Source organism: Squalius cephalus (assembly GCF_949319135.1).
Source record: "Squalius cephalus genome assembly, chromosome: 22".
NCBI lineage: Eukaryota > Metazoa > Chordata > Actinopteri > Cypriniformes > Leuciscidae > Squalius > Squalius cephalus.
This window is the reverse complement of record NC_137143.1, coordinates 28,357,017-28,380,834: the sequence shown is the minus strand read 5'-3', so window position 1 is coordinate 28,380,834 and position 23,818 is coordinate 28,357,017. Positions and strand designations below refer to the sequence as shown.

At 37.7% G+C, this 23,818-nt stretch overlaps 2 protein-coding genes across 4 annotated transcripts; one reads left to right on the top strand and one right to left on the bottom strand.

The window, feature by feature from the left end:
- Positions 1-112: 112 nt before the first annotated feature.
- LOC307150007 (bicaudal D homolog 2) lies at positions 113-16,877 on the bottom strand. 2 transcript variants are annotated; one of them, XM_079856731.1, is made up of 9 exons: positions 16,394-16,877; positions 7,081-7,293; positions 6,709-6,861; positions 6,030-6,470; positions 5,556-5,885; positions 4,790-5,455; positions 4,497-4,648; positions 3,452-3,698; positions 113-1,673 (listed from the first exon to the last, which is right to left on the bottom strand). In XM_079856731.1, the coding sequence occupies exons 1-9, from the start codon at positions 16,631-16,633 to the stop codon at positions 1,671-1,673; spliced, it is 2,445 nt and encodes an 814-aa protein (XP_079712857.1). In that variant the 5' UTR covers positions 16,634-16,877; the 3' UTR covers positions 113-1,670. The 2 variants fall into 2 exon arrangements, with proteins under 2 accessions (XP_079712857.1, XP_079712856.1); XM_079856730.1 differs by lacking the exon at positions 113-1,673 and having other exon boundaries at positions 3,234-3,698.
- Positions 16,878-19,841: 2,964 nt separating this feature from the next.
- LOC307150477 (uncharacterized protein) lies at positions 19,842-22,710 on the top strand. 2 transcript variants are annotated; one of them, XM_079857750.1, is made up of 9 exons: positions 19,851-19,893; positions 20,002-20,026; positions 20,107-20,178; positions 21,207-21,275; positions 21,421-21,471; positions 21,612-21,674; positions 22,279-22,354; positions 22,496-22,543; positions 22,638-22,710. In XM_079857750.1, the coding sequence occupies exons 1-8, from the start codon at positions 19,891-19,893 to the stop codon at positions 22,518-22,520; spliced, it is 384 nt and encodes a 127-aa protein (XP_079713876.1). In that variant the 5' UTR covers positions 19,851-19,890; the 3' UTR covers positions 22,521-22,543; positions 22,638-22,710. The 2 variants fall into 2 exon arrangements, 1 of the variants encoding a protein (XP_079713876.1); XR_013819733.1 differs by lacking the exons at positions 20,002-20,026; positions 20,107-20,178; positions 22,496-22,543; positions 22,638-22,710 and having other exon boundaries at positions 19,842-19,893; positions 22,279-22,423.
- The last annotated feature ends 1,108 nt before the right edge of the window (positions 22,711-23,818 follow it).

The following is a 23,818-nucleotide window of genomic DNA, read 5'->3' as shown; positions in this document are numbered from 1 at the left end:
TGTGTAAATAATTTATAATGTATAAAGTAAAATAATATGTATACATAGCCCATTCATACATATGTGTAAACACACGTTATCTATCTATACACACATTCAGTTACACACAAATGCAATATTTTACATTAGTTTATTTTTTTCCTCGTTTTTTTGTCAAAATGTTAAGACAGACATGGGCCTATAATGTGTTCCTCATGATAAAGTACAGGGAATCTCAAATGTTTAGAAAAATAGCCCAAAATTGAAATCAGTACTGTACAAAAACAAACAAAAAAACAGGTGATGCGGTATAGCTTACACTGTACCTGTAAGATTTCAAGTAGAAATGCAAAGAGAGGCAACTCATGTGCCGGTTAAAATGCATATAAACCTAGTCATTAATACTGAACGATACATTATGAATAAATATGAACGAAGACGTGAGGTCATCCCATACAAATGTGTAAAAATAAACTCAAAATGTCACAATAAGCTATGACATGGCTGATGAAGCGGTTTTCAGCAAATAGAAAACTATTGCATACACTCCAGAAACAGCACAAAATTGCACTTAATTTGTGGTCAAAAGAAGAAGAAAAAAAGAAAGGAAAAAGGTAATTTAAAACTTATAATGTCTTAAATTTGAAATGGCACAAATGTTCTGAGGCAAAGTTTTCTGCTTGCTGAAATTCAAACAAAATATTATCAAGGTTACACATAGGAAAATAATGAAAACAATGTCAACAGACAGCCAATAAGACCGCCATCAGAAATCATTTCTTCCTCAAAGGAATGTATGATTTTAACACACTTAATCCTTACTACCATTTAAAATCTCCTAAACAAGCAATCTGAGTTGAATTTCAAAAGGAGTGTTTAATTACTATCCAAATTGGATGTTCACACTGAGCCAAATGGTTTAGATCTATAGCGAGACTGACAGAAAAACTGTTCATGAAAACAAAAACCAATAAAAGGCACAGGAGGTCTTAGGAGAGGATTATATAAAACAGATAATGTCTAAAAACAAATAATGTATTGCATTGTAAAACACAAAATGCAGACCTTAATGCAGTATTTGGCAAACAATGTAGAAAGTATTCCAATTTGGAATCGATTTGTTTTTTTATAAATGTCTTGAATTTAACACTTTCCGTGACCAACTATGAAAGTTTTCCGGTCAAATTCATTGTTCTTTTAGTGGAGTTAAACTAACTAGCAAGATAATGTTCAGTTAGAATGTTTGACTACTGAACAGAACAAGAAACATAGGCCTATTAAACATAATTGTCCTCCCTGGAGTATGCTTAGAACCAGGCAGTTAAGCATTTAAAATACAATAAACAAACAAATAGTTCTTATATTATTTTTTTGTTCAGTTAAATACGTAAAATTTGCAAGAGCAAAACAATAAATGTGCTAAGTATACTGAAATGTGCATCTCTTACATAATAATAACTAATGCACTAAAAGTGCACAGTTTAAAAAAAAAAAAAAAACAAACAAAGCAGAAAAAATAAAATACCACAGTAACAGTCAGAATAAATGATTACATAGACCGGCCGGCTTTACATGTGAGCCTGTGTTTCCTTGCAGCCACATCCAGGGACAAATTTCTTGTTTCCAAAATTGAACCAGGCATGTGTATTCTGGACGTATAGTGTAGAGTGAAGGAGCCAGAGCTAATAAAATTACTGCAAAATTGAGAAACAAAACAATCATCAGAATGATCACATCATAAATTATCCAAATGTAACTTAAAAGGATAGTTCACCCAAAAATTTAAATTCTGTCATTAATAGCTCACCCTCATGTCGTTCCAAACCCGTAAGGCTTTCGTTCATCTTCGGAACCAAATAAATTTTTTTTTAGATGAAATCTGAGAGCTTTCTGTCAGTCCATTGACAGCTATGCAACTACCACTTTCAAGCCCCAGAAATGTAAAAACATAAAAGTAATCCATGTGACTCCAGTGGTTTAACCTCAATTTTATGAAGTAACGCAAGTGCTTTGCGTTCCGAAGATGAACGAATGTCTTACGGGTTTGGAACGACATGAAGTTAAGTAATTAATGACAGAATTTTGATTTTTAGGTGAGCTATCCCTTTAAATAATATATCCTAATAAGTAAAGTTCACATGGAAGTAGGCAAAGTGAATGTTACCGTTTACAATGAGACCAGTTAGACCCATTAGTACACAGCAAAACAGAAGACTCACTCTTCCTGATGCAATGGACAGCAGGAAACAGGACTCACATGCATCAGACAACATGCAATCTAATACAAAGGTTTGAGACTGAGAGCAGATCATGCATGCTACAGTGGTTCAGAGTCACCACTGTGAAGACAACATGGACAATGTATGTTATGCTGGCTTAATGGCTAGATGAAATAGGATGAACAAAATCAACAAAGACATGAAATGACATAAAATCACAGTTGAAACTAAATTCATCTTGGAGAAGGATAGTCTAAAATTTCTTAATGCATTTTTCTTTGCACGCAAACATGGACATCATCTTTATGAAATCTTTTCACAAATATAGACATCATATTTAACAAAAGACCTTTCATTTTTGAAATATTTTTAGCAAAATAATCTGCAGCATCAATTATGTGCTTTAGGGTTGCAGGTTGCAACCTGGATTGCAAATCTCCCAGCAGGCTCAACAAGGTGCGTCTCTGTTGGGATTACACAGATTTATTCCCACTGACACAGAGATTAACAGACTAGCTTTGTGAAACTGGGTTTAACTCAATGACATTCAGTATTCTCAGTGCTGGCTATGTTCGAGTAGAAACATTGGGTTCGAACTTTCAGACAGAAAAGCCACATTTAGATATGGACAGATATATTTAACATGATAAGACATTGTCTCTAATCATTTCCTCCATCCTTGTTCATAGGATATCTACATCCCTGTAGTTTAGTTCCAATACAATATATTTGTTTGTACAAAGTCACTGGAAATGAAACTAATGCATTGCATTATACATTACAGTGTGTTCTGGTCATATACTGCAGAATTTGCCAAATATAGTATATACCGACACTCGTCAATACTAAAAGTTGCAAAAAATACCCAAATATTGGAGTTCACCTATTCACTTTTGGAAAACTCCAAAAACAATGATAATTTTTTCAGTGAACTAGCAAGTGTAGTGATCTTGATAACCCTAGTAGGGAGGATGGCATTACCAACACATCTATTCTCTCCAGATATCTACAGAACAAAAGTTAACACATCAGAACTGTTAGTACAAACATGTTAGTGTTGTTTTGTCCCAAGCACACATACAGTAAAAGGAGTGTTAGTTAGTATGAGGATGCTGATGAGTGACAGTTACACACAGGTGTTAATCGGATCCAGCATCACACAGAATTTTATACTTCTCACTGCAGAAAACCGCAGGACTTCCAATGAGGCCGTGTGGTTGTGGTCGGTTCTTACAGGGAAGTCTAGGACTTACATGGGGGCTGGAAAAAGACAAGGGTCCTCTGCCACGCCCAGAAGGAGCCTTCCCACGTCCACCTGGCCCAGCACCGGATCCCCTTCGGGACTGCTCGTGGTCAAACTCCAGATCCTCCAGTCGCTGAGTGAGGGCCAGTTTTTGCTGGATGGCCATACGCAGGAGGGAGTTCAGAGTCTTCTTCTCATCTTCCGCTGCAGCCAGCTGCCTCTGCATGTCGTCCAGTTGTGTTACATACTCATCACACCTAAAGAAGAAAAAGTGAAAGAGGGATAGAGTAAGTGAGATGTAATAAACCAGATTTAGTTCCTAAATAAAAGCCCTGTTTACACCTGGTATTAATACGCGTTTTGGTCGATTGTATCACAAGTGGACGACGCCAAATACAGGTGTGAATGGGGTCTAAAATGTTTTGAGCTTGTCCACTTTTGACCACTTCCAGAGGTAGTTGAAAACGCATTCAACTGGATTGCTTTCGTGGTGTAGATGTGGTCGAATGTGTTCATACAGCCACAAAAGACCGCCTACTGACTTAATTAGTAAACATTACAGGAAGCACACTAGACAGATGGGGTTTAAACTTTGTTGGCTGAGACCCAAGTTTGGTTTGAAGACAAAAAACTTACCAAGCGCAATGTTCTCTCACCATTCCTGATTTCTAACACTCACTGTTCAGAGTGGTTTTGCAGTTGTCAGAGCAGAAACAAAAGCTGCTGCTCTCCACGTTTTTCTGTCGTCTCCAGACACGTTTATATGTAAATTTCGCAAACTTATTTTGGCCATTAGACCGAAAGACCTGAAAAAACACTCCCCTCGAAGAAATCAGAAGTGGTTGAAAGTGGACAAAATAGACGAATTAAAATACCAGGTGTAAACAGGTACGTGTCTCTTTGATCTACTTTGTGATCCGACGGTGTAAACAGGGCCTAAGTAACCCTACTGTTTTCTGGACAGGAGCAGGGATAATGGAGGAGTTACTTGATTAGGGCGAGCCAGACAATGAAAGCTGGAAGAGAAACAACTTTCAGATGTGTTTTTGTACTACCTGGTGGCAAACATTGCCCTGAGAGAGGAGAAAGTGGCAGCATCTTCTTTAAGAGCCTTCAGCTCGTTCCTCAACTTCATGATGGTTTCAGTGACCATGGCCTTTTCAGTCTCATATTTGCTCTTCAAGTTTGCCAGGGCAACCTCAGCTGTCTAAAGAGGGACAGAACCACACCACAGTTCAGAGCTCTTTACATACGAAGATGATCTCAGTCATCCCATTTGAATGATCAACAACATGCTCAATATTCTGGCATCATACATTCATGCCAAGCTAATCTTTTTTATTCTCACCTGTTTGTTGGCCTTGAGCACAGTCCTCAGCGTGGCAATCTGTTCTCGCTTAGTGCTCAGCAGGGACTTGAGCTTCAAAATCTCCTCCATGCAAGCAGCTTGGTCTTTATCTGCCACTGCTGCCAACTCTAGGGAAGCAACTCTTTGCCTGGATAGTTCTGTAGTACGGTCCACCGCCTTCTGCAAGTAGCGGATCTGATCCCGAATTATTGCTACCAGGTTGTAGATGTCCAGTGGTTCAGGACGGGGATCTTCTCTGACTGCAGTTGAGCTGTCAACAGTGGTGGAGTTAGACCTGGGTGCCTGGGCTGTGCTATCGCTGGTTTGCGTCAATGTAGACTGCCGATCTTTATGTTCAGTCTTGTTTCCTTTACCCTCTTTGTAGAAATCAAGCATGACACGATTCGGGGTTTCATTGTTGCACATGCAGACATGGTGGTAGAGGTTTGCAAGCTCTTCGCTGAAGGCAACAAGTTCATCCTGGGCCACGCTGAGACTGCCCTCTGTCTCGCCCGCGACTGCACTCACTTCCTTCAGCTCCTTTTCCAACCGAACGACTTGATCACGATCTGTACGGCTGCTGCTCTCCAACTGAGACACTTGAACACTGAGGTCACGCACCTGTCCCTCTAGTCGTGCCCGTACCTCCTCATGCTCAGCCTTCATCTAGAATCATACATAAATGTTGCCACACAATGTACCATCAACCCATTAATGAAACATAAATAATATTGAACAAAACTCGACTTTTCTCAGTCCCACTCACCACATCATGCTCAGACTTTAGTCCTTTAAGCTCCTCCCTCAGTTCACCTGCCTCTCCTATGGCTACCTCATACTTGCAGCGAAGTATCTCAGGCCCGTTGATATCCAGCTCATAATAGTCCACATCATTGTCCTCTCGACTGTCGCGCTCTCGCTCACTGTCCAGTGCCGACTGCCGCTCCTTGCCTGCCTGCAGTCTTCTCATTGCGCCCAAATCATCGGTAAGTCTCGTCATGGCTTCCTGCTTTTCGGCCAATGCGCCTCGAGCATGCTCTAACTGCTTCTGAGAGTCCTGTAAAGTGGTGAGAAGAGCTACCTTCTCTCGCTCTACCTGCAAGGTGAAATAAAGGGGGAAAAATGTTCATCATTTTCATTTCATTTCAGCAGTTTGACTATTTCAATGAATTTACCAAACAGTCGAAAGCCAATCAAATGCAAAGTATTGCATTTGCAGCATACTCAAAGATGGCTATACCTGTAAGAGCTGTTGCTTGAGTTTCTGGATCTCTGAGATGTTCAGCTCGGTCAACAAGTCATCCACCAGACTTGGTGCGGGACGGAAATTTTCACCTCTCTTTGGTGAAAACAATCTGTTATCTTCATCGTTACCCTCACTGACCTTAGCAAATCCATTTTCAAATGTCAGAATGGCATCGTCGTTATTAGGTTCGTCTGCATTCAGTTTGAGCCCGTCCAATGAGCTGGCAAGGAGGGAGTCTCCCAAGGTCATGTGATGTGTCAGTTCTTTTCGAAGAGCTGCTTTCTGCTCCCGCTCGGTTTTTACGGTTTCAAGAGCCTCTGTTAGCTGACGCTCAGCTATTTCGCGTAAACGAACAGCGTCCTCTAGCTGGCTGTTTAGGTACTGTACTTCCTCTTCCAAACGCCGATTCTCATGCTTGAATCCCTCAAACTCCACCTTTGGAAGAGGTCAGAGATTACAAGATTGTAACATAAGCAAGCCAAAAACAGCAAAGACTTGTACACATGCAGCTTTGTGGAAGTAGTAGTCATCGTTAAGCAGACACTTTCATCCAAAGTACATGGTGATTGTGCATGTTTTGTTCCTTGTGGGACTGGAACCATCAACCTTTTGATTATTAATCGTGAGCTTTGGTTACTCTTCCACACCACCCCCAAATGTCAATACTACTAACCTGACCCTGTTTAAGGGTGGAGACTTGTTTCTGCAGGCTGATGTTCTCCTCCTCCAGTTCAGTGTAGTCTTGCAGCAGACGAGACTCTCGGATCTTGTACTCTCGAATGTCGTCACGCAGACGACTGCGCTGCAGCTCCACAATCTCATTATTCTTAAGAATGGAACAAATTTTCATGGAAAAATCAATTAATCTATATGCAAAACTGGGGGCATAAGTCACTGGGTTTGTTTGTATGACCACATAGATATAAGTTGACAGTATAATATTAGCCTATTTATCCTTGCAACCTTCGCTGTGGAGTACACTATTATCTGAACAACATTAATGTTTAAATTGCAAATACTTAACAAAACCCTCTACTGCACGGACCTCTCTCAGCTCGAGGGCGTGGGTGGCCAGACGTTCGTTCTCAGCCTGGGTGCTGGTGAGAGTGTTTTTTGTTTGTCGTAGGTCAGCCTGCAGTTCCTGCACTCTCTGCTCATAGTACGCCTCTTTAGATGCCGACTCCAGGATGAGGGACTCCTCCCTGCTTTCCCCGTCTGCAGCCACCTTTTTATGGGTGGAGTGAACCTGGCCATATGCCTGTGTGAACATGATCAGGGAGAGATCACAGTTAGAATTATAACTATCAAGGTCTAGCGCTATGCTACAAACAAATGACTTGTTTTGTAATTAATGGTTCATATTAATCTTAACTGTACTAAAGAAACGCTATAGAATATATGGGGTAGAAGTTAAATGGCTAAAAGTAATCGACCCAAGGATTGTAAATGTTTTGACTGTTGAGGGAAATCAATAAGATTTATGTTCATTTGAAGACATGCTAACAACAAGTCTTATCTCATGCGACTTCTATGTGTAGTTTATATTGGTTGACAGCTATCTTCACTATTTATCAGCCAAAATTCTTTAGTCCAACTGAAATCAAAATTGACCCTATTTACTTTGTTAGCGCATATTACTAGTCTTGTGGTGAAAAATTAATCCGTGCAAGTTAATACACAGAAAAAAATTGTTTGCCGTCGTAATCTTTAATCAAAGTGTGAAAATTTACTTCCGGTCTGGAATGGCGTTCCTTCTCTGATGATGTAGGTTTGATGGCTTGGGTTGGGAAATGCTTAACCACTCCCCTCAAACCGTTAGTCTGCTATGAGTGAGAGATGGAGAGGAGGAGCGCTAGAGTAAAACCCTGCCCTCTGTTCAATATTCCTTTTCACTGGGAAATACGTCACAACACTGGAGAAAAGTCGTTTGCAACTTCCGGTTCACGAGGACTTTAACACACATCTACAAATAAGAGTCTGGTTCTCTCAGCTCTGCTTAACACCTTTTACCATTTTTAAATCCGTTCTGCAGATTGGCCCCAAATCTCATGATTCCCACAGACAGTTTAGTTTTGATGTTGGTCATTTTGTAAGACTCAAAGATGCATTTCCTGGAAACCGATGATGTAACTGGCTAGAGACAAAACGAGTTGAGTTCTATCCAAACGCTCTTTCTATCTCTTTTTCTCCCTTCTAAATCTGTGTGCCAGTCTGAATGATGTCATTGGCATGCTACAGCCTGACTAAGTTGCCACACACACACACACGGCAGCACGAGTCATAAATGTTAACAGTGCTGCTGGACTGGAATTTTTGAAAATAAAACCTCTCAAAAAAAAAACTTTTCACACTTTGAATGGTTTAATTTATGTATTAATCATGTATTAACATAACTATGTATTAATTATGACAACATGTACATTTATGAAAGTCGTGAGTATTGCCACCACAGTGTCTTTTCCAACACACCTCAAATTATGTATCATTAGCATTCTGTGATGGAAATGATTGTGGTGGAAATAACATTTTCAAAATTAATAGGAATAAAATGGCAAACTCTTTTGTCTTGCCAAGTGTAGTTTCATAGCTAGTATTTTATGCATCATAAATACGCACAATTAAATTTAACTAAGTTTGTTCAGTAGTATTTTCCTCATTTTACATTGTTTAATACCAGGCACTATTAGGAGCAAAACTGTGTTGGAAATGATGCCACAACTGTGGGTTAATTATAATTTCTGTAAAAAAGATTTCAATTATTTTCACACAATGATCATCATAGTTTTAAAATTAATAATGAATATTTAAAATAAATATGTTTTCCGCAATATATATTGGTTTATATTTGATCATCTGAGTATGGGACAAGCATAAAACAATAACATTGAAAGATAAAGGGCATTTGAGTAAAATAAAGTAGTAAAAATAAATCAAGGCACAGCAAAAAGCTGATGCCAGTTTTAATTCAAATCAACCCATGGGAAATAAAAGTGCCTGCAAGTTGAAGAAACATCCATTTCCGACACTGGACGACAGAAAGAGAAGTGGAAATGGTGTCAGCGCTAAGTCCTCCTCCTGCCACAGCAGCTGCTGCTAAGATCTGGCAACGGTCCACCTGTCACTCCGGGTTGCCAAGACATTTCTTTAGAAGTTTATTCCGATTCCAGAATAGAGATTCCACGGATAAAGGCCATGCTAACATACAGACCTCCTCTGTTTGTTTCTCTCTATTCCCTAACTAATGATTTGCAAAGATCTATTTTTGTGATATTATCCTTTTTTTTAAACATAGACGACACAATATTTCTGTTGAATTCCAAATTCACTAATTCCCATCTGAGAATCTACTTAAAATTATCAGTATTTCTATGCTTAAACCCACCTAGAGATGCATCAAGAGAGTACTCTATTTAACCAGTACCAAGAAAAGGCCATGTTAAATTAATCTATACCAGCGCTGTAGTAAAATAAGGCTGCCGTTGAGACTTCAGCAACAAGATTAAGCTTTGATGTTAGGCTGCAAGACTTCTCACCTGCACAGAACAAATCCTCAACACAGCTGTTCAGTTCGTAGTCCTACAACCTAGAAGAGAATTAGCATTCGAGCGCCTACTTTTCATTCATTGTTTTCAATTTCTAACAAGTTCTTAGCAGGGCAGTTTTCAGTTTATGAGTAATAAAATAGAATAAAGAGAAAAAGAAAAATGTTAATTATAAACTTGACTGGTCAGGCAAGTAATTGACTGTTGGAGTGCTTAGTAACAATTTATATTGTACAACGAAACAAGTAGTAGTAGACTTTAAGTAATGTATTATGTTAACCACAGATCTTATTTTATTCATAAATCTGGTAATCTAAAGGTCCATTTGAAATTCAATTGGGAATCCATGGTGAATTATCCTTCCGGGTTGGAAAACAAATTGACGTCATGATCTTCTCTAACAACAACAAAACCGCTTGCCAAAGACAGCTGATTCAGAAACCAGACAAGCTTTGCTCTGTGTGAGAGTTGACAGAGGCTTGGTTTGCAGAGTATTAAGCGATATCATCTGACTCTTCTCTAGTGATTACTCAGATTTCAGTCATATCAGCATTGATATCACATGAAAATAGTTTAACATTGACAGTCTAAAAATAAAATCTACTTAAGGTTTACATATCTTGTTTTAAATATGGCAAATGCATTCAAAATGACAGATGAGCCAATCCATTAGTGCCTGGGCAGATTAAAAATATCTCCTACTTCCTAAAAGTTTACATGAGCAAGTCTTCATTTTTCAAATAGGCTACGTTTCTCACAAGAGACTGAAAAGAGGAAATTATGGATAGGCAAAAAGAACTAGCTTCACATAGCCAACTAGATGCATCTGAACCAAAAGTTAGTTTGGTTTTTATGTGCCGTTTAGTGATGTTTATCTAAAATAGAATAGAAGTGGGAATATAAGTCACACTTTTTTTATTATCTGAAATGTTCAGCAACTTATATAATGCTATAATGTCAAGCACGCTAAACATGTGCAAAGCACACACAGTGTCCGTCTACTACCAGTTGTATAGAAAATACTTACAAAACAGCAGAAATGCAGACTTTGTAATTAGAATTGTTCATCTTAAAGGCAAACGCAGAAGTGTTAAGCTGGACTCGAACCTCTGTCAAACTTTTTAACACTACAGCTCCATGTGTTGCTGTAAATACACTCATTATCGCTAGACCTTATCATCAGATAAAAATGTGCATTTACACTCTAGAACCCTACATCATGCATGCAAAATCAAATAAAACTGCAAATCTTGATCAAAAAGAACATTCCACTTAGAAAACTGCAGTTTTTCCATCGCTAGGCTTAAGAAACCTCAAATATTTACTCTTCCGCTTCTTTAAATAGTCACAAACCCTATAAACCACAGCAGCCTGTAGGTAGGCTGTATCAACTCTACGGTGAGGGAGTCCCAGCCCTGCACAGCTGTGGACCCACCACACTGATGCATACTCTATTCTCATCCCCCCTTGTTGAAGGAGACTAAAACGTTACCATTCTTTCACACTTTAAACCCTTTCTGATGGACTGCACAGCTGACAAAGTGTTTCATTCTGGTTAGGACACAAGTTCAAACTGAACACAAATCTGAGCAGTTGTGTAAGCACAACGAAGAAGAAAATGCCCACCAAATTCAACATTATCAACATACACTTCTTTTTACTTTCAGAAATAGAGATGAACAACATATTGGTGATGTTATAGGTACTGGCCATTCATAGCATTATTTTCATTGATTATTATATTAAGGCCCCGATATAGCCTACTACGAAATTTAAGAATAAACCGGTGTGACGTCATTTCGAACATAATCAGGCCAAAATTAAGTTCGTTTTGGGAGTTTGAAACAACTTGCCAAAACAAATTTTCCGGCAAAGTGGGCTCTGGCTGGTAAACACCTTAGAAACTCCATTGGTCCTTGGCTATTACTTAATAGGTAGGTTTGTTCTGAAGCTCCACCTTCTTTGACATGGAAATCGAGGTCAGACGTCCACAAGTAAAAACATGCGCACAATGGTGAAAATGAAGTTGTAATTCTAATTGAAAGATATACTGACACTGCTTTTTCATGTTTAATACTGTAAAGCTGATTGCTTTTAAGCAATCTATTGTATAAAGTGCTATATAAATGAACGTGACTCGACTTTACCGGAGTGCCGAATTGCAGAGCTCGAGCAGACATCCACATCGCTTTGATCAGACGCCTTCTCAAATTTCCACAAAAATATTTAAATGTCTGTTAACATCGATAATAATAAGAAATTTTCTATAAGCAGCAAATCATCATATTAGAATGATTTCTGAAGGATCATGTGACACTGAAGACTGTAATGATGCTGAAAATTCAGCTTTGATCACAGGAATAAATTAAATTTTTAAATATATTAAAATAGAAAACAGTTATTTTAAATCTAACTTTTTTTACTCTATTTTTGAATATGAGGGTTGGTAAGTATAAGAGACTTATTATGAAAACATTTTATAAAAAATTACTGACCCCAAACTTTGGAATTATAGTGTGTATATACTGTATATATATATATATATATATATACATATATATAAAGTATAATAAAATAAATATCTATAACTATCTAAATATCTAATCCCTGCTAGCTAAGCTAGGCTATGTGTTTTGTCATACTGACTTAACCTAGAAACAGATCTTATGGTCATCTTGCATAAGGATGCTAATCTTGACAAGAATGCATCTTACTATGCTTAGAGAGTGTTTTAAGAATGAGTTAATGTATGTGTGTGTGTGTGTGTGCGTTGGAGTTCAACAGGTCAGAGAGCAGATCCGATATACTTGAGTGGGATTAACTCATCTCCTCTTCTCACTTCACCCTCCATCTGATCCAGCGTGTCTGAGCCTTGATCGCTACACCTATTATTGGCCACGTTCACACAGCAGCAGAATTTGGATGTCAGTCCTGAATTTGAGTCCATATGGTTATGTTCACACGGTTCAGTTATTTACGGGAGTGACAACTGCATTCTATAACCGAACTCACAAACATACATTTTCAGAACTTAAAACTGCATTCTCGGAAAACCTGCACAATCTGAACAGAACCGGACTGGACAACTAGCTGTCCATCACGTCATGTGCGAGAGATCCGCTCTGCGCTGCACATGTGTTCTGGCCTTTCCAGTGTGGTTTCGGTAACTTACAGCAATGGAGATATGGGCTGTGTGTAATCTGAAGGTTTTAGATCCAGAATAGGAAATCAAAGTAACAGAGATTGTTTTGGCTTTATAGCAGCTCTAGAATAAAGTTATTGTCCAGCTAAAGTTAGTTTGATTGATTCACTTCCGTCGCAACGATCATTAGTTATTAACTGAGGGGCCGCTAACACGACACCGTTTTAACAGAAAACTCTTCATTTCTCTCTGCACAAACTTCAAAAACGCGAACCAGTGAGAATGCCGATGGCGTGCACATGCACATTACGAGTTCAGTCTATAGGTATGCGCGTTTGAATATATGTGCGCAGGCGTGTATAATAAGAGAATACGGGCTTGACTCCCGTTGCAAGTTCATATACAGGCAGTATTTGAGACACTACTGTCAGTTGCAGTGTAAGCAGGACACTTCGAGACTCAGAACTGTAAGTTGACTGGTTGTCAATCCCAAAAACTAACAGTGTGAACAAAGCCTTTAACACATTAAAGGCTACGTTCACTCTCTCGTGGGCCCTGTTTACACCTGGTATTGAGATGCTTTTTGGTCAATCGGATCACAAGTAGACGAGTTTACACCCAGTGTTTTAACCTAGTCTCTTTTGTCCACTTTCAAACACTTCTGTCCGGATTTCTTCGAGGGGAGGGTCTATGGGGCGGGTAAATGTATGGGCTTTTTTAGATCTTTCGATCTAATGGACAAAATAAGCCCACGCAATTTACATTGCAAAAGGAGATGACGGAAAAACGTTCGATGAGCAGCAGCTTTCGTTTCTGCTCTTTTAGCCAAAAGACCACACCGAATGCTGTGAGTGTGTGTTAGAAATTAAAAATGGTGATAGAACCAAACTTGGGGCTTCAGCCAACAAAGTTTAAACCCTGTCAGACTGGCGCGCTTCCCATAATGTAATCCTACGCATTAGGTCAGTAGGTGGAGAGTAGGCAGTCTTTTGTGGATGTTCGAACACATTCGACCCATAGAGTGTAACAAAGATGGACATGGTGTCTCTGATTCCTTCCACAGTAGAAACGTGAAGCCAAAATATCGATTACATCGTTCAGAGCTCGAGTTTGCACAGTAGTGGAGCCGAAGGATCAAGGTCCCGCCCACACTCCCACTCATTTGCGCTCTGTTTTAATAGTATCAAATAACTAACTAAAACCAAACTTGTTGGGAAAACGAACACTTGAACATACGTCTGCGTGATGACAGAAACCATCTTTTTTTAAAAAATTCTTTGAAGTGTTATTGGATTTTTTAGTTTGGCTCACGTCCCAATCGATTACATGGAGAGGGCGGGGTTTAAGGCTTATACTGCAGCCAGCCACCAGGGGCGATCGAAATGCTTTGGCTTCACTTTTCAGGACTTGCGCGACACACTTGATATGACCATATTAGCCTCTACACTACGAAAGCAATCCGGTCGAATGCGTTTTCGACTACCTGTGGAAGTGGTCAAAAGTGGACAAGCTGAAAATATTTTATTTTGATTACTTGAGATACATGGAGTATTTGTACTTTAAAAAATATATATATTTTGCCACAACGCAAGACCATTTAAAAGGAATTAGCGATTGATTGATTTTTTAAACTACTAAACAGGTCATACTTGTTTTTACATACTTGTAAAAATATACATTTAAAATAAATAAATGGTTACTAATAACACATAAAATATAAACGTTAAAACCTTAATGTGGAACAAAGAAAAATGTTCATTGATACAATTTATAACTATAAAAATTCACAATGTACTGCATAAATATTCAAATTTGCATTGCTTTTGTGACTCATGCAAGTTAATCTGCCTACTAATCTGATTTCATGCACTGACCTACAGAAGTATTTTAGCAGCTTGGAATGATACACAAGAGCATTTATAAACAAAAAGAGTTTCATAGCTTCCAGGTGAAGCCCCTCAATGACACCCCTAGTGCGAGTTGGAAATGAGTCAAGCCTAAGGTGCTTTTTTTAGCCCGATTTCTTTCCCAGATCTTCTTACTAGATGACGAAGACTGTGTCCTTTATTTAGAGCCGTGCAGAAAAGATTAAGCAGAAGGAAGTATATGCAGAACCGAGACAAGCTCTAAACTAATTCTAACAATTCGGATTAATGTCCGAGCTTTGCTGCATGTTTGAGTTGTTGACAGGAAGTTGTAAGGGAAAAGGAGAGAGAGAGAGAGAGAGTTGTGCAGTTGCTATTAAGAACCCATTCAAAAGCTGACTTGAAAAAGAAACCTATATGAAGTCTATTCAGTTGTAAAACAATTCATATACAAACTACATCCCAATATAGGTTTCAGTCACACACACACACACACACAAAACTGACTTCTTGTCTCACATCAACATCTCACTTCTTGTCATTGTTTCATTATCAGTCTCTAATCAACATTACATGTCTAATCTATTATACATTATATAAGAGAAAATAGTGATTTTACATATATTCATGAGCCTCCTCTAAAATGTAAAAAATAATATCCTGCTTTTCCATAGATAAAAGGCAGGATTTCCTGTGGTCTTTTTTTAGGTTACTGTGATGAAAACAAACAAGGATTGCTTTAAATGCTAAAATAAATGTAATTTTATTTAAAGTATAGCCTTTGTTTACAGCAATATATATTGTCTGCATAAATCACTTGTGTTGACATTACTGGTAATGGTATTGTCAGAAAATTTCAGATTTCTTGAGGTCTACCAATAAGTTTATTATTATTATAATCAACTGATGCCAATAATACAAGCTAGAATGCTGATATAATGCTTTGAAATTATATAAATGAGTTTGACTGGTAGTAATTTTTTTTTACTGCCAGTAACAACGTTGATTTTTTTTTTAATCTCTAATAAAGATATGCAAAGAAAACTGATATTAAACTAAATATTTTTCCTTTCCGATACAATAATGAACAGCCTAATCACTGATTAGTCTACAACAACATATACATTAAATGCATTATTTAAGAAAATTTCCATGAAGTCCCTCAATTCCTTTGAGACCTGCATGCACAATCATTTTAATACAATTTGAGGTTAGCAGATCACACCACATTCCAGTTTAGACTGAAGGCCTATTTTATATCTTTATTACAGCAAACAACAAACATTTGACCGCTGACATCATTTGTATCATCTAGCCTAAATGAACTAACGTTACAATTTTTTTTTCCTGACAAGTGTCATTTGTGCAATACACTTTAATACAATTGGACAGACTAAATTTCTCTCAAAATTGCATGATCAAATTGAGATTTAAAATTGAGATGACTGCACATAAATAATTTAATTAAAACTTACTTTACATAATATTTACACAAAAATCAGTAAATAATTTCTGCAACAACAATTATCAAGGCTATCGATCGACCTATACCGATCATTTCAAAATGGCGACATAAATATCGGCAGATTTATCGATATTTCTTACTCCACACGCCCTGTTATTTATGACTTTTCATATTTTGTGAAGTACACTGTTCAGAACATTGAATGGACATAAAATGAGAGAACAATGTAACAATGGGTGGAGACACAGACCGATACACTTTCCTTTAGTGCGCCGCTGCTCGCAACAAAAAACCGTTACTTTAAAAAACACATTTGAATCGGTTATTGTATGAGTTGGTTTCACCTCTTTGAGCTGATCCAGCTCTTGTCTGACGGTCTCATATTCGCTCTCCAGATCTTCAAAGCGTTGTTTCATCTGCTGGTTCTCCTCCAGCACCACGAGCCCGTACTCCGCAGCCTGGATCTTCTCCCGGCTCGTCTCGCTCAGTTCCCGCGTCAGGCGCTCGATCTCCGCGCGGAGCCAGTTAGGCCCGGCCTCCGTGACCAGCTGCGCCTCGGGACACCCGTCCTCATCCCCGGACATGTCTGCCTTCACCCGGCACAGTCTAATGCAGGCGATAACGGACCGAGCCCGTTAATTCCTCCCTCTCAACCATGAAGTTGATCCCCAATCTGAGGTGCATGAAGTTTATTAGATGCACTATTCTTCAAGGAAAGTTTAAAACTCAATCTTATAAACTTATTCCCCATGTTTCAACATATAACTCCATGATTTCCTCTTGTTCTGATGTCATTCCTGAGATTAGGAGGGGAACTCGGTTTGCTGTGAGATCATCCAGCAGGAATACGAAGTGATTTTGTCACTCCTGTTTTATGGGTAATGTAGTTCCATTCACTCATATGAGCCGTATTAGGGCTGGTGCTTGACTACAACACCCACAATGCTTTGTGTTCTGTACACGAAGGCAACTCTGGACGCACAGATGGTTCACTGAATGAATGCCAAACTCAACCAAATGTTGCTCAATGCTTCCATCTGCTGATCATGGGAATATATTAGGTTGTGTGTAGCAGATGCAAAGTCCCCCAGCACAGGGAGTTTATATTACTTTTTATCAGGTACTTTCCTTAAAGGGATAGTTCACTTTGAAATAAAATTTTGGTATGTTTTAGCTTACCTCAAGGGCATCCAAGATGTAGGTGTCTTTTTTTCCGCAGTAGTTTCAATTTTGATATTTTTAGGTCAAACCGTTCTTGTCTGTCAGTCATTTCATGCAGGTCTATGGTCACTGTCTCAAAGAAGAGCATGCACAAAGTCCAAATTAAAACAATTCCCCATCGTCCAAATTAAACAATTCCCCATCGTAAGTACACATTGATGGCCTAAGACACGAAACGAGCGGTTTGTGTGAGAAAACGAACAGTATTTATATCGTTGTTATCTCTTGAACACAGCCGCGTCCAAATGATCTGAGGGCGCGGGCGGGTATAGATATATACACTAGATGTCGCCTTGGCTACTGCAGTTCATTGGAACGAAACCGTAACCAAGGCGACATCTAGTGTATATATCTACCCGCCCGCGCCCTCAGATCATTTGGACGCGGCTGTGTTCAAGAGATAACAACAATATAAATACTGTTCGTTTTCTCACACAAACCGCTCGTTTCGTGTCTTAGGCCATCAATGTGTACTTACGATGGGGAATTGTTTAATTTGGACGATGGGGAATTGTTTTAATTTGGACTTTGTGCATGCTCTTTGAGACAGTGACCATAGACCTGCATGAAATGACTGACAGACAAGAATGGTTTGACCTAAAAATATCAAAATTGAAACTACTGCGGAAAAAAAGACACCTACATCTTAGAAGCCCTTGAGGTAAGCTAAAACATACCAAAATTTAATTTCAAAGTGAACTATCCCTTTAAACATAAAGGCAGATAGCCTATAGCCTGTTTTATAACGACCTATTTGTACTTTGAGTGAAAAAGTCAATAATAAAAAACAATAATAAAAAAAAAAAGATATTATAAACAGACCACATTGTTTCTAAAATTAAACAGGCTTTTATATTATATAGACATATCAGAACTAATTGGATTTTCTTTTCTTTTTTAGAAAATATTTATTTTGTATTAGTAATTACAGACAGTTTTGCTTTTTCTAACCACAATATATATATATATATATATATATATATATATATATATATATATATATATATATATATATATATATTAAATTCCTCTTAATCTTTCTGCTTTCCTCAAGGTTTGAATCCCTGCTCAACCCCTGAAATTTGCTGTTGGCCATTGTGTTAGATCATGCTATAGCCTATATTCAGCTTTTCTTTCATGTTGCCACTAATTGCATGTGATCATAGAACAGAAAGCATTATTACAAAAAGGAAATACAAACCTCAAAACGGGTTTTGCCCATCAATCTGAAAGTGAAAATATACTTCATGCTAAGTCTCTGCCATTAGGGGAGAGTGGGGTGATTTGTGCCAGTGGGGGAAGTAGTTCCACCCTTGTTTCTGGAAAACCATAGAAGAAATTGGTCATGTGACCACATAATTTTGAAAAGCAATCACTTTTACTCGTCCTCCAAAGAAGAGAGACACATGGCATGAGAGTTAAGCACATTTTAGTGCAAAAAACTGTTTTTTCCCTTTAAAAGTAAAATTTCTATGATTAAGGTTTTTTGATTGTAGTGTCTGAACAATTATAGACAAGTTTGAAAAACATTTCACACATGTTTTAGTGCTTTAGTAGGCTACACAATGAGTCTATACAGTTAGCATGATGTTAGCTCTTAACTGCTGGATCATGCTAGTTTTTCAAACTTGTGGGTCTGGGGTGATTTGTGCCAAAGGGCCTGGGTTAAGTTGTGCCAGATCCAGACCACCTAGACCTACATTCTCACAGGGGATAATCTTGAGAAGTGAGGAGATGGGCATGCCTCATCATTGTTTGACTTAGGCCTGCCTGCTATTTGTTTAATTTAGCTAACACTGATTTCAGTTTTGAGTTTGCACTATGTTATTAAAGAGAAGTTTTATTCCGTTTTTTAAGTGGCCTATGTCACAATAGGATGTTTAGAAATTAGCCTAGTCACTTTATTCTTATATGTTACATAATTGACAGACAGCGCTATGCCAACAGGCATCTATTGCCAAAGCCTTTTTGCCTGAAATGATTCACAAATATCATATATTGTGTTGCTATGGTGCTCTTAATGGTTGCTAGGGCATAGCTTGATAGCTTCACAATGATCCTGAGCGACTTATTGGTCGTCTGAGTAAAATGAGCCTGCCCCCTTGTCTCTATGACACTGTGATCCAGAGTTATGTTCAATACAAAATCCCTATGCAATTGACCATAGTGAAAAATGCATGCTATGGTATTCCAGGGTGACAATATCTAAATAAACCTTGAATTAGTAATTTTGTATTGAATTTATCTTGCTTTCATATAGCATATGGTTTATAACATTAAAATGTTCTGTTTTACTTCAGAAATCACTGGCACAATTTACCCCCAATGTATTCCCCCAAAGGCACAACTTCCCCCGCACCAGGGGCAAGTTGTGCCATGAGACCACTTTTTTTCCAAGAGCTATATTTCTGAAACAATTTATTTCAGATCCAAAGTTATTGTTCTCAGGGATGCACCACATCCTGAAATATATGTACATCCTTAAGTTGAAGGCATTACTGCCATGGCCTCACTTTAAAGTCACTTTGAGTAAAAACTGGCACAACTCACCCCACTCTCCCCTAAATCACACGTGAGTGAGTTAGTCAAAGCAGAATTAAGGAGGTGAACTATCGACCCAATGGTAAGCTCCTGTTTTGTTCTTTTTTTTTTTATAGGCTACTATATATAAGAAAGAATAATTCAATAGCCTACTACAGACTCAGTTAATATTGTACAATTATGTCTTTAGGGTGCTTTGGATGTGTACAACCACTGTAAGTTTGCTATCAGAACTCTTTTAAATCAAAACTGAAAGTTTATGAATATTTATTATTGTTATTGACTTTCCCCGCAGATAAATATTACCACTTTTTCTCTATCTGCTTTGGCATGGGCTGTGGACTATTACTGTACAGGCCATTCTACTGTAAGAAGTATTTTTTTTGTTTGTTCCAGACCAGTAGGTGAACAGTAGGTGTGTGTCAATAGTGTGCACTAGTTCTTCAGACTTCAGTGAAGTCAAGTCAAGTGAAGGGTGTGGTTTACCAAAGTCCTTTTGTCTCTGGGTTTACTGAAACTATCATTTACAATATTTTTTTCAGAATTAAAGGCCCGTTCACACCAAGAACGATATAAGATAACCATAACTATATAGAGCCCACACCAACGAACGATAACAGTTTATTCTATGCGCCACTGCAGTTCTGTCATCTGCCGCTTTAAATGCTCGAGCTCGTGAAAGCAGGATGGATTCTGATTGGCTGTCACTGGCTGCTTCCAAAATCGCATACTCGCTTGAGTATGTACTTATTTTGAATAAGTCTACTTCACGACCGCTAAAAAAGTATGTGTGTAGTATGAATGTAATCTGGACGTACTACATTCGCCATGTTGTCTTTATCATGTGACCTACCAGCATCAGTTGTGTCGCTTCACTGCCATTCATTAATCCTCTCCCGTGGCCTCCATCGTATGCACACTTCAGAATCTCACAGAAAGAAGTACTGTAGGTCATGCGGATAATTTTTGCCTACTCTTTATGAGAATTCGGACAGACTTCTTTTGTCACATAATGTTTTTTGCCTACTATATAGTAGGGAAGTGTGCGATTTTGGACGCAGGCCCTGTTTTTATCGTTCATCAGCTGGATAACATCGTTTTGATAGTTATTTAAACAATATCGTTTCTCTGTGCTATTCTTTTATATTTTGAATTATATATATATATATATATAATAAAATTATTATATAGAACTATATCTTTATCATTATCGTGATGGTGTGAACAGGACTTATATTTCTTTTATCCACAAAGTATTACAAACGAGGAAAAAACACTTTCAAAAGGTTTGTTTGAAGTGTTTTTAATGACAAAAAAGTGTTTGAAATGTTTTTTTAAGTGTCACCACATACTATATTTAAGTCAATCATTTATCAAAATGTTCATCTTTTCCAGCCATTGTGGTGCCGTCAGTTCTTGGTGTGTTCTTCACAGTAGTGTTTGAATGTGTGGGTGCCAGCTTTGGTAAGATGTCTTATTAAAACTTATAAAATGAATGAGTGTGGAAAGTGGAAGATGTGAAATGTATCTAATCAAAATATATACATGCACAACGTGGATTAAAATGCCATTTACCTATGTTGAAAATTTTATTTAACTTTTTTAACAGGTTTGCCAGCACACACCAGAAGATGTAAGGGTCGACCTTACCACTGGAAAGGTAACTTTACTTTAAGTTTACTTTAAGGTACTACTTAACTTGTTTTATAGTCTTCAGACAAGTTGCCCATTCTTCTATCAGGCCATTTGACAAATATAAAAACTGTTTTTTATTTTTATAAAATATATTCTTTTCTACAGATGTCATCTGGGGTTATTGTATGGCTCTCTTTGTGACCATCCTCCATCTCAGGTCTTATCATGGTATGTTAACCACACATCATCCTAACAGAGACATCACAAGGTGTGTTGTAGTGCCATGAACCCACGCTGCACCTCTTCCTTTCAGCTCAGTTTCAGAAGCACATCTTTTAGATGGTGCCTCTGATACATTTTGGAATTACTGTATATTTCATAATTTCATTAAGTACACTAGGCTACTGTTCAAAAGTTTGGGGTCAGTAAGATTTTTTTAAAATAAATTAATACTTTTTTTCAGCAAGGATGCATTAAATTGAACATACTGTATATAGCCTATTTCTATTTTCAAATAAATGCTGTCCTTATGAACTTCTATTTATAAAAAAAAAATATCACTGTAAATAATGTGTACACTGTGAGTAATGAAACAGAAAATTCAGCTTTGCCAGCACAGGAATAAATTGCATTTTAAGATATATTAAAATAGAAAACAGCTATTCAAAATTGTAATAATATTTCACAATATTACTGTTTTACTGTACTTTTGATTAAATAAATGCAGCCTTGGTGAGCATAAGAGACTTTCAAAAACATAAAATAATCTTACCGACCCTAAACTTTTAAATGGTACTGTATTTAATGCAATAAGTTCTTCATTTCTTTCCAGTTTATACTCTGTCTTGTGGCTCAGGCCTCGCTGTGTTTGCCTTAAGAGGAGCAATACGCAAATATAATGCTCTACGGTGAGAACTTTTTCTTGATTATGTATTGGACCTTTCATATGAACTACTGTATACTGCCGGGATTCATCATGTGTGGCATTGGAGTTGCTCTTTTCTGAGTTCACCCAAGAAAGATTTGATTTGTTCCTGTTTTTTAAATAGGAAGAGATGGCGTTACTATGACTGAAATTAAGTTAGTGTTCACTAAAGGTAAGAAAGGAAAATTGTAATTGATTTAATTTTATCATTATTAGTATAGTACGTGTATTTCCAAAAATATGATCATTGTCAATGTCTGTTGCAGGTGTCCATTTGTGCATTCATCCATTTCATATCAAAGCAAATGTGAATTAATGTTGTACTAAATTCTATATCTGTCTCCAAATATATACTGTACATATACATTATTATATTATACATATATTATATATATACATATAATGTATATTATATGTATATATAATATACATTATATATATACATTATACATAATATATATACAGTGGTTAAATTGGGCCGGGGCTCTCCGGGGCTCAGCCCCGGCACATAAGCCTGCTCGTTTGTGTTCTGATGTGCCTGTTTGCAGTCAGTTGCCTTCTGGAAATTATGTCACATAAAATTTGATGAAAGTGATGCTTTTGAAAACATTTCTGACAATAAATGAAAGATTATTCTTGTTCAGATGCTTAATCTCGTTGTCAGTCGACCATGATCGTGCACCGCTCGCGCATGCCATGCACATCTAGGTAGGCTACTACTCAGAACCATGACACGGATAAATGTACGCAGCAATGAATGTTCCTGGGAGATCCATTGTTGCGCGGGATGTGGAAGCACGCAAAAGTTGTACCGGCGGCCAGAAGCTCGTGGGTTTGCTGCCGCTACAGCAGATCAATTTGGTCAAGTTCAGCACAACGTTGGTTGTACAAAAAGTGCCCTGGCCTTGAATGACAACGTAAGGAAAATAAATAATGATTTTTCTCAGGAGATGTTTTGAGCATTTTACTTAAGACACCGGATTAGATGAGTTATGAGTTACAGATGTGTGTACTCTGTACTGTTTTTAAGAATGTGTATGAAATGTAAAATCAAAATTAAATTACAAAGGTAAAACACAAATAAATTCAAATGTTGATTGTAAAACTAAACAGTGTAAGTGTTATATCTTAATAATAGGCAGTTTGTAATGAGGCAACCACTGGAGCTAGAAATCAAAACTACATACTTGGTTGCCAAGCTGGCAGCTTAAGAGTTTATGTACTCTGTGTCTGTGTGTCTGTGTGTCTGTCTGTGTGTGTGTGTGTGTGTGTGTGTGTGTTGTAGTAGTAAAGAGATAATGGGAGAAGGAAGTTTGTGTGAGGTGGACCTGGTGTCACGTATAGATGAGGATGCAAATGCAAAAATGTAGATTTATTTACACAAATAAACAAAACAGAAATCCAGGATAACAGGTAAAAAGGACATGAAGCAGAGACAGGTAACAAT

Bases quoted from the DNA above. Each gene is read 5' to 3' on its own strand.
- LOC307150007 (XM_079856730.1), bottom strand. From the start codon at position 16,633: ATGTCCGGGGATGAGGACGGGTGTCCCGAGGCGCAGCTGGTCACGGAG. The intron at 6,862-7,080 runs GTCCGTGCAGTA...TCCATTCTTAAG, and splicing joins ACGCCCTCGAGCTGAGAGAG to AATAATGAGATTGTGGAGCT. The intron at 5,456-5,555 runs GTGAGTGGGACT...GTATGATTCTAG, and splicing joins TAAAGTCTGAGCATGATGTG to ATGAAGGCTGAGCATGAGGA.
- LOC307150477 (XM_079857750.1), top strand. The intron at 20,179-21,206 runs GTAAGAAGTATT...CATCTTTTCCAG, and splicing joins ACTGTACAGGCCATTCTACT to CCATTGTGGTGCCGTCAGTT. The intron at 22,355-22,495 runs GTGAGAACTTTT...TTTTTTAAATAG, and splicing joins CGCAAATATAATGCTCTACG to GAAGAGATGGCGTTACTATG.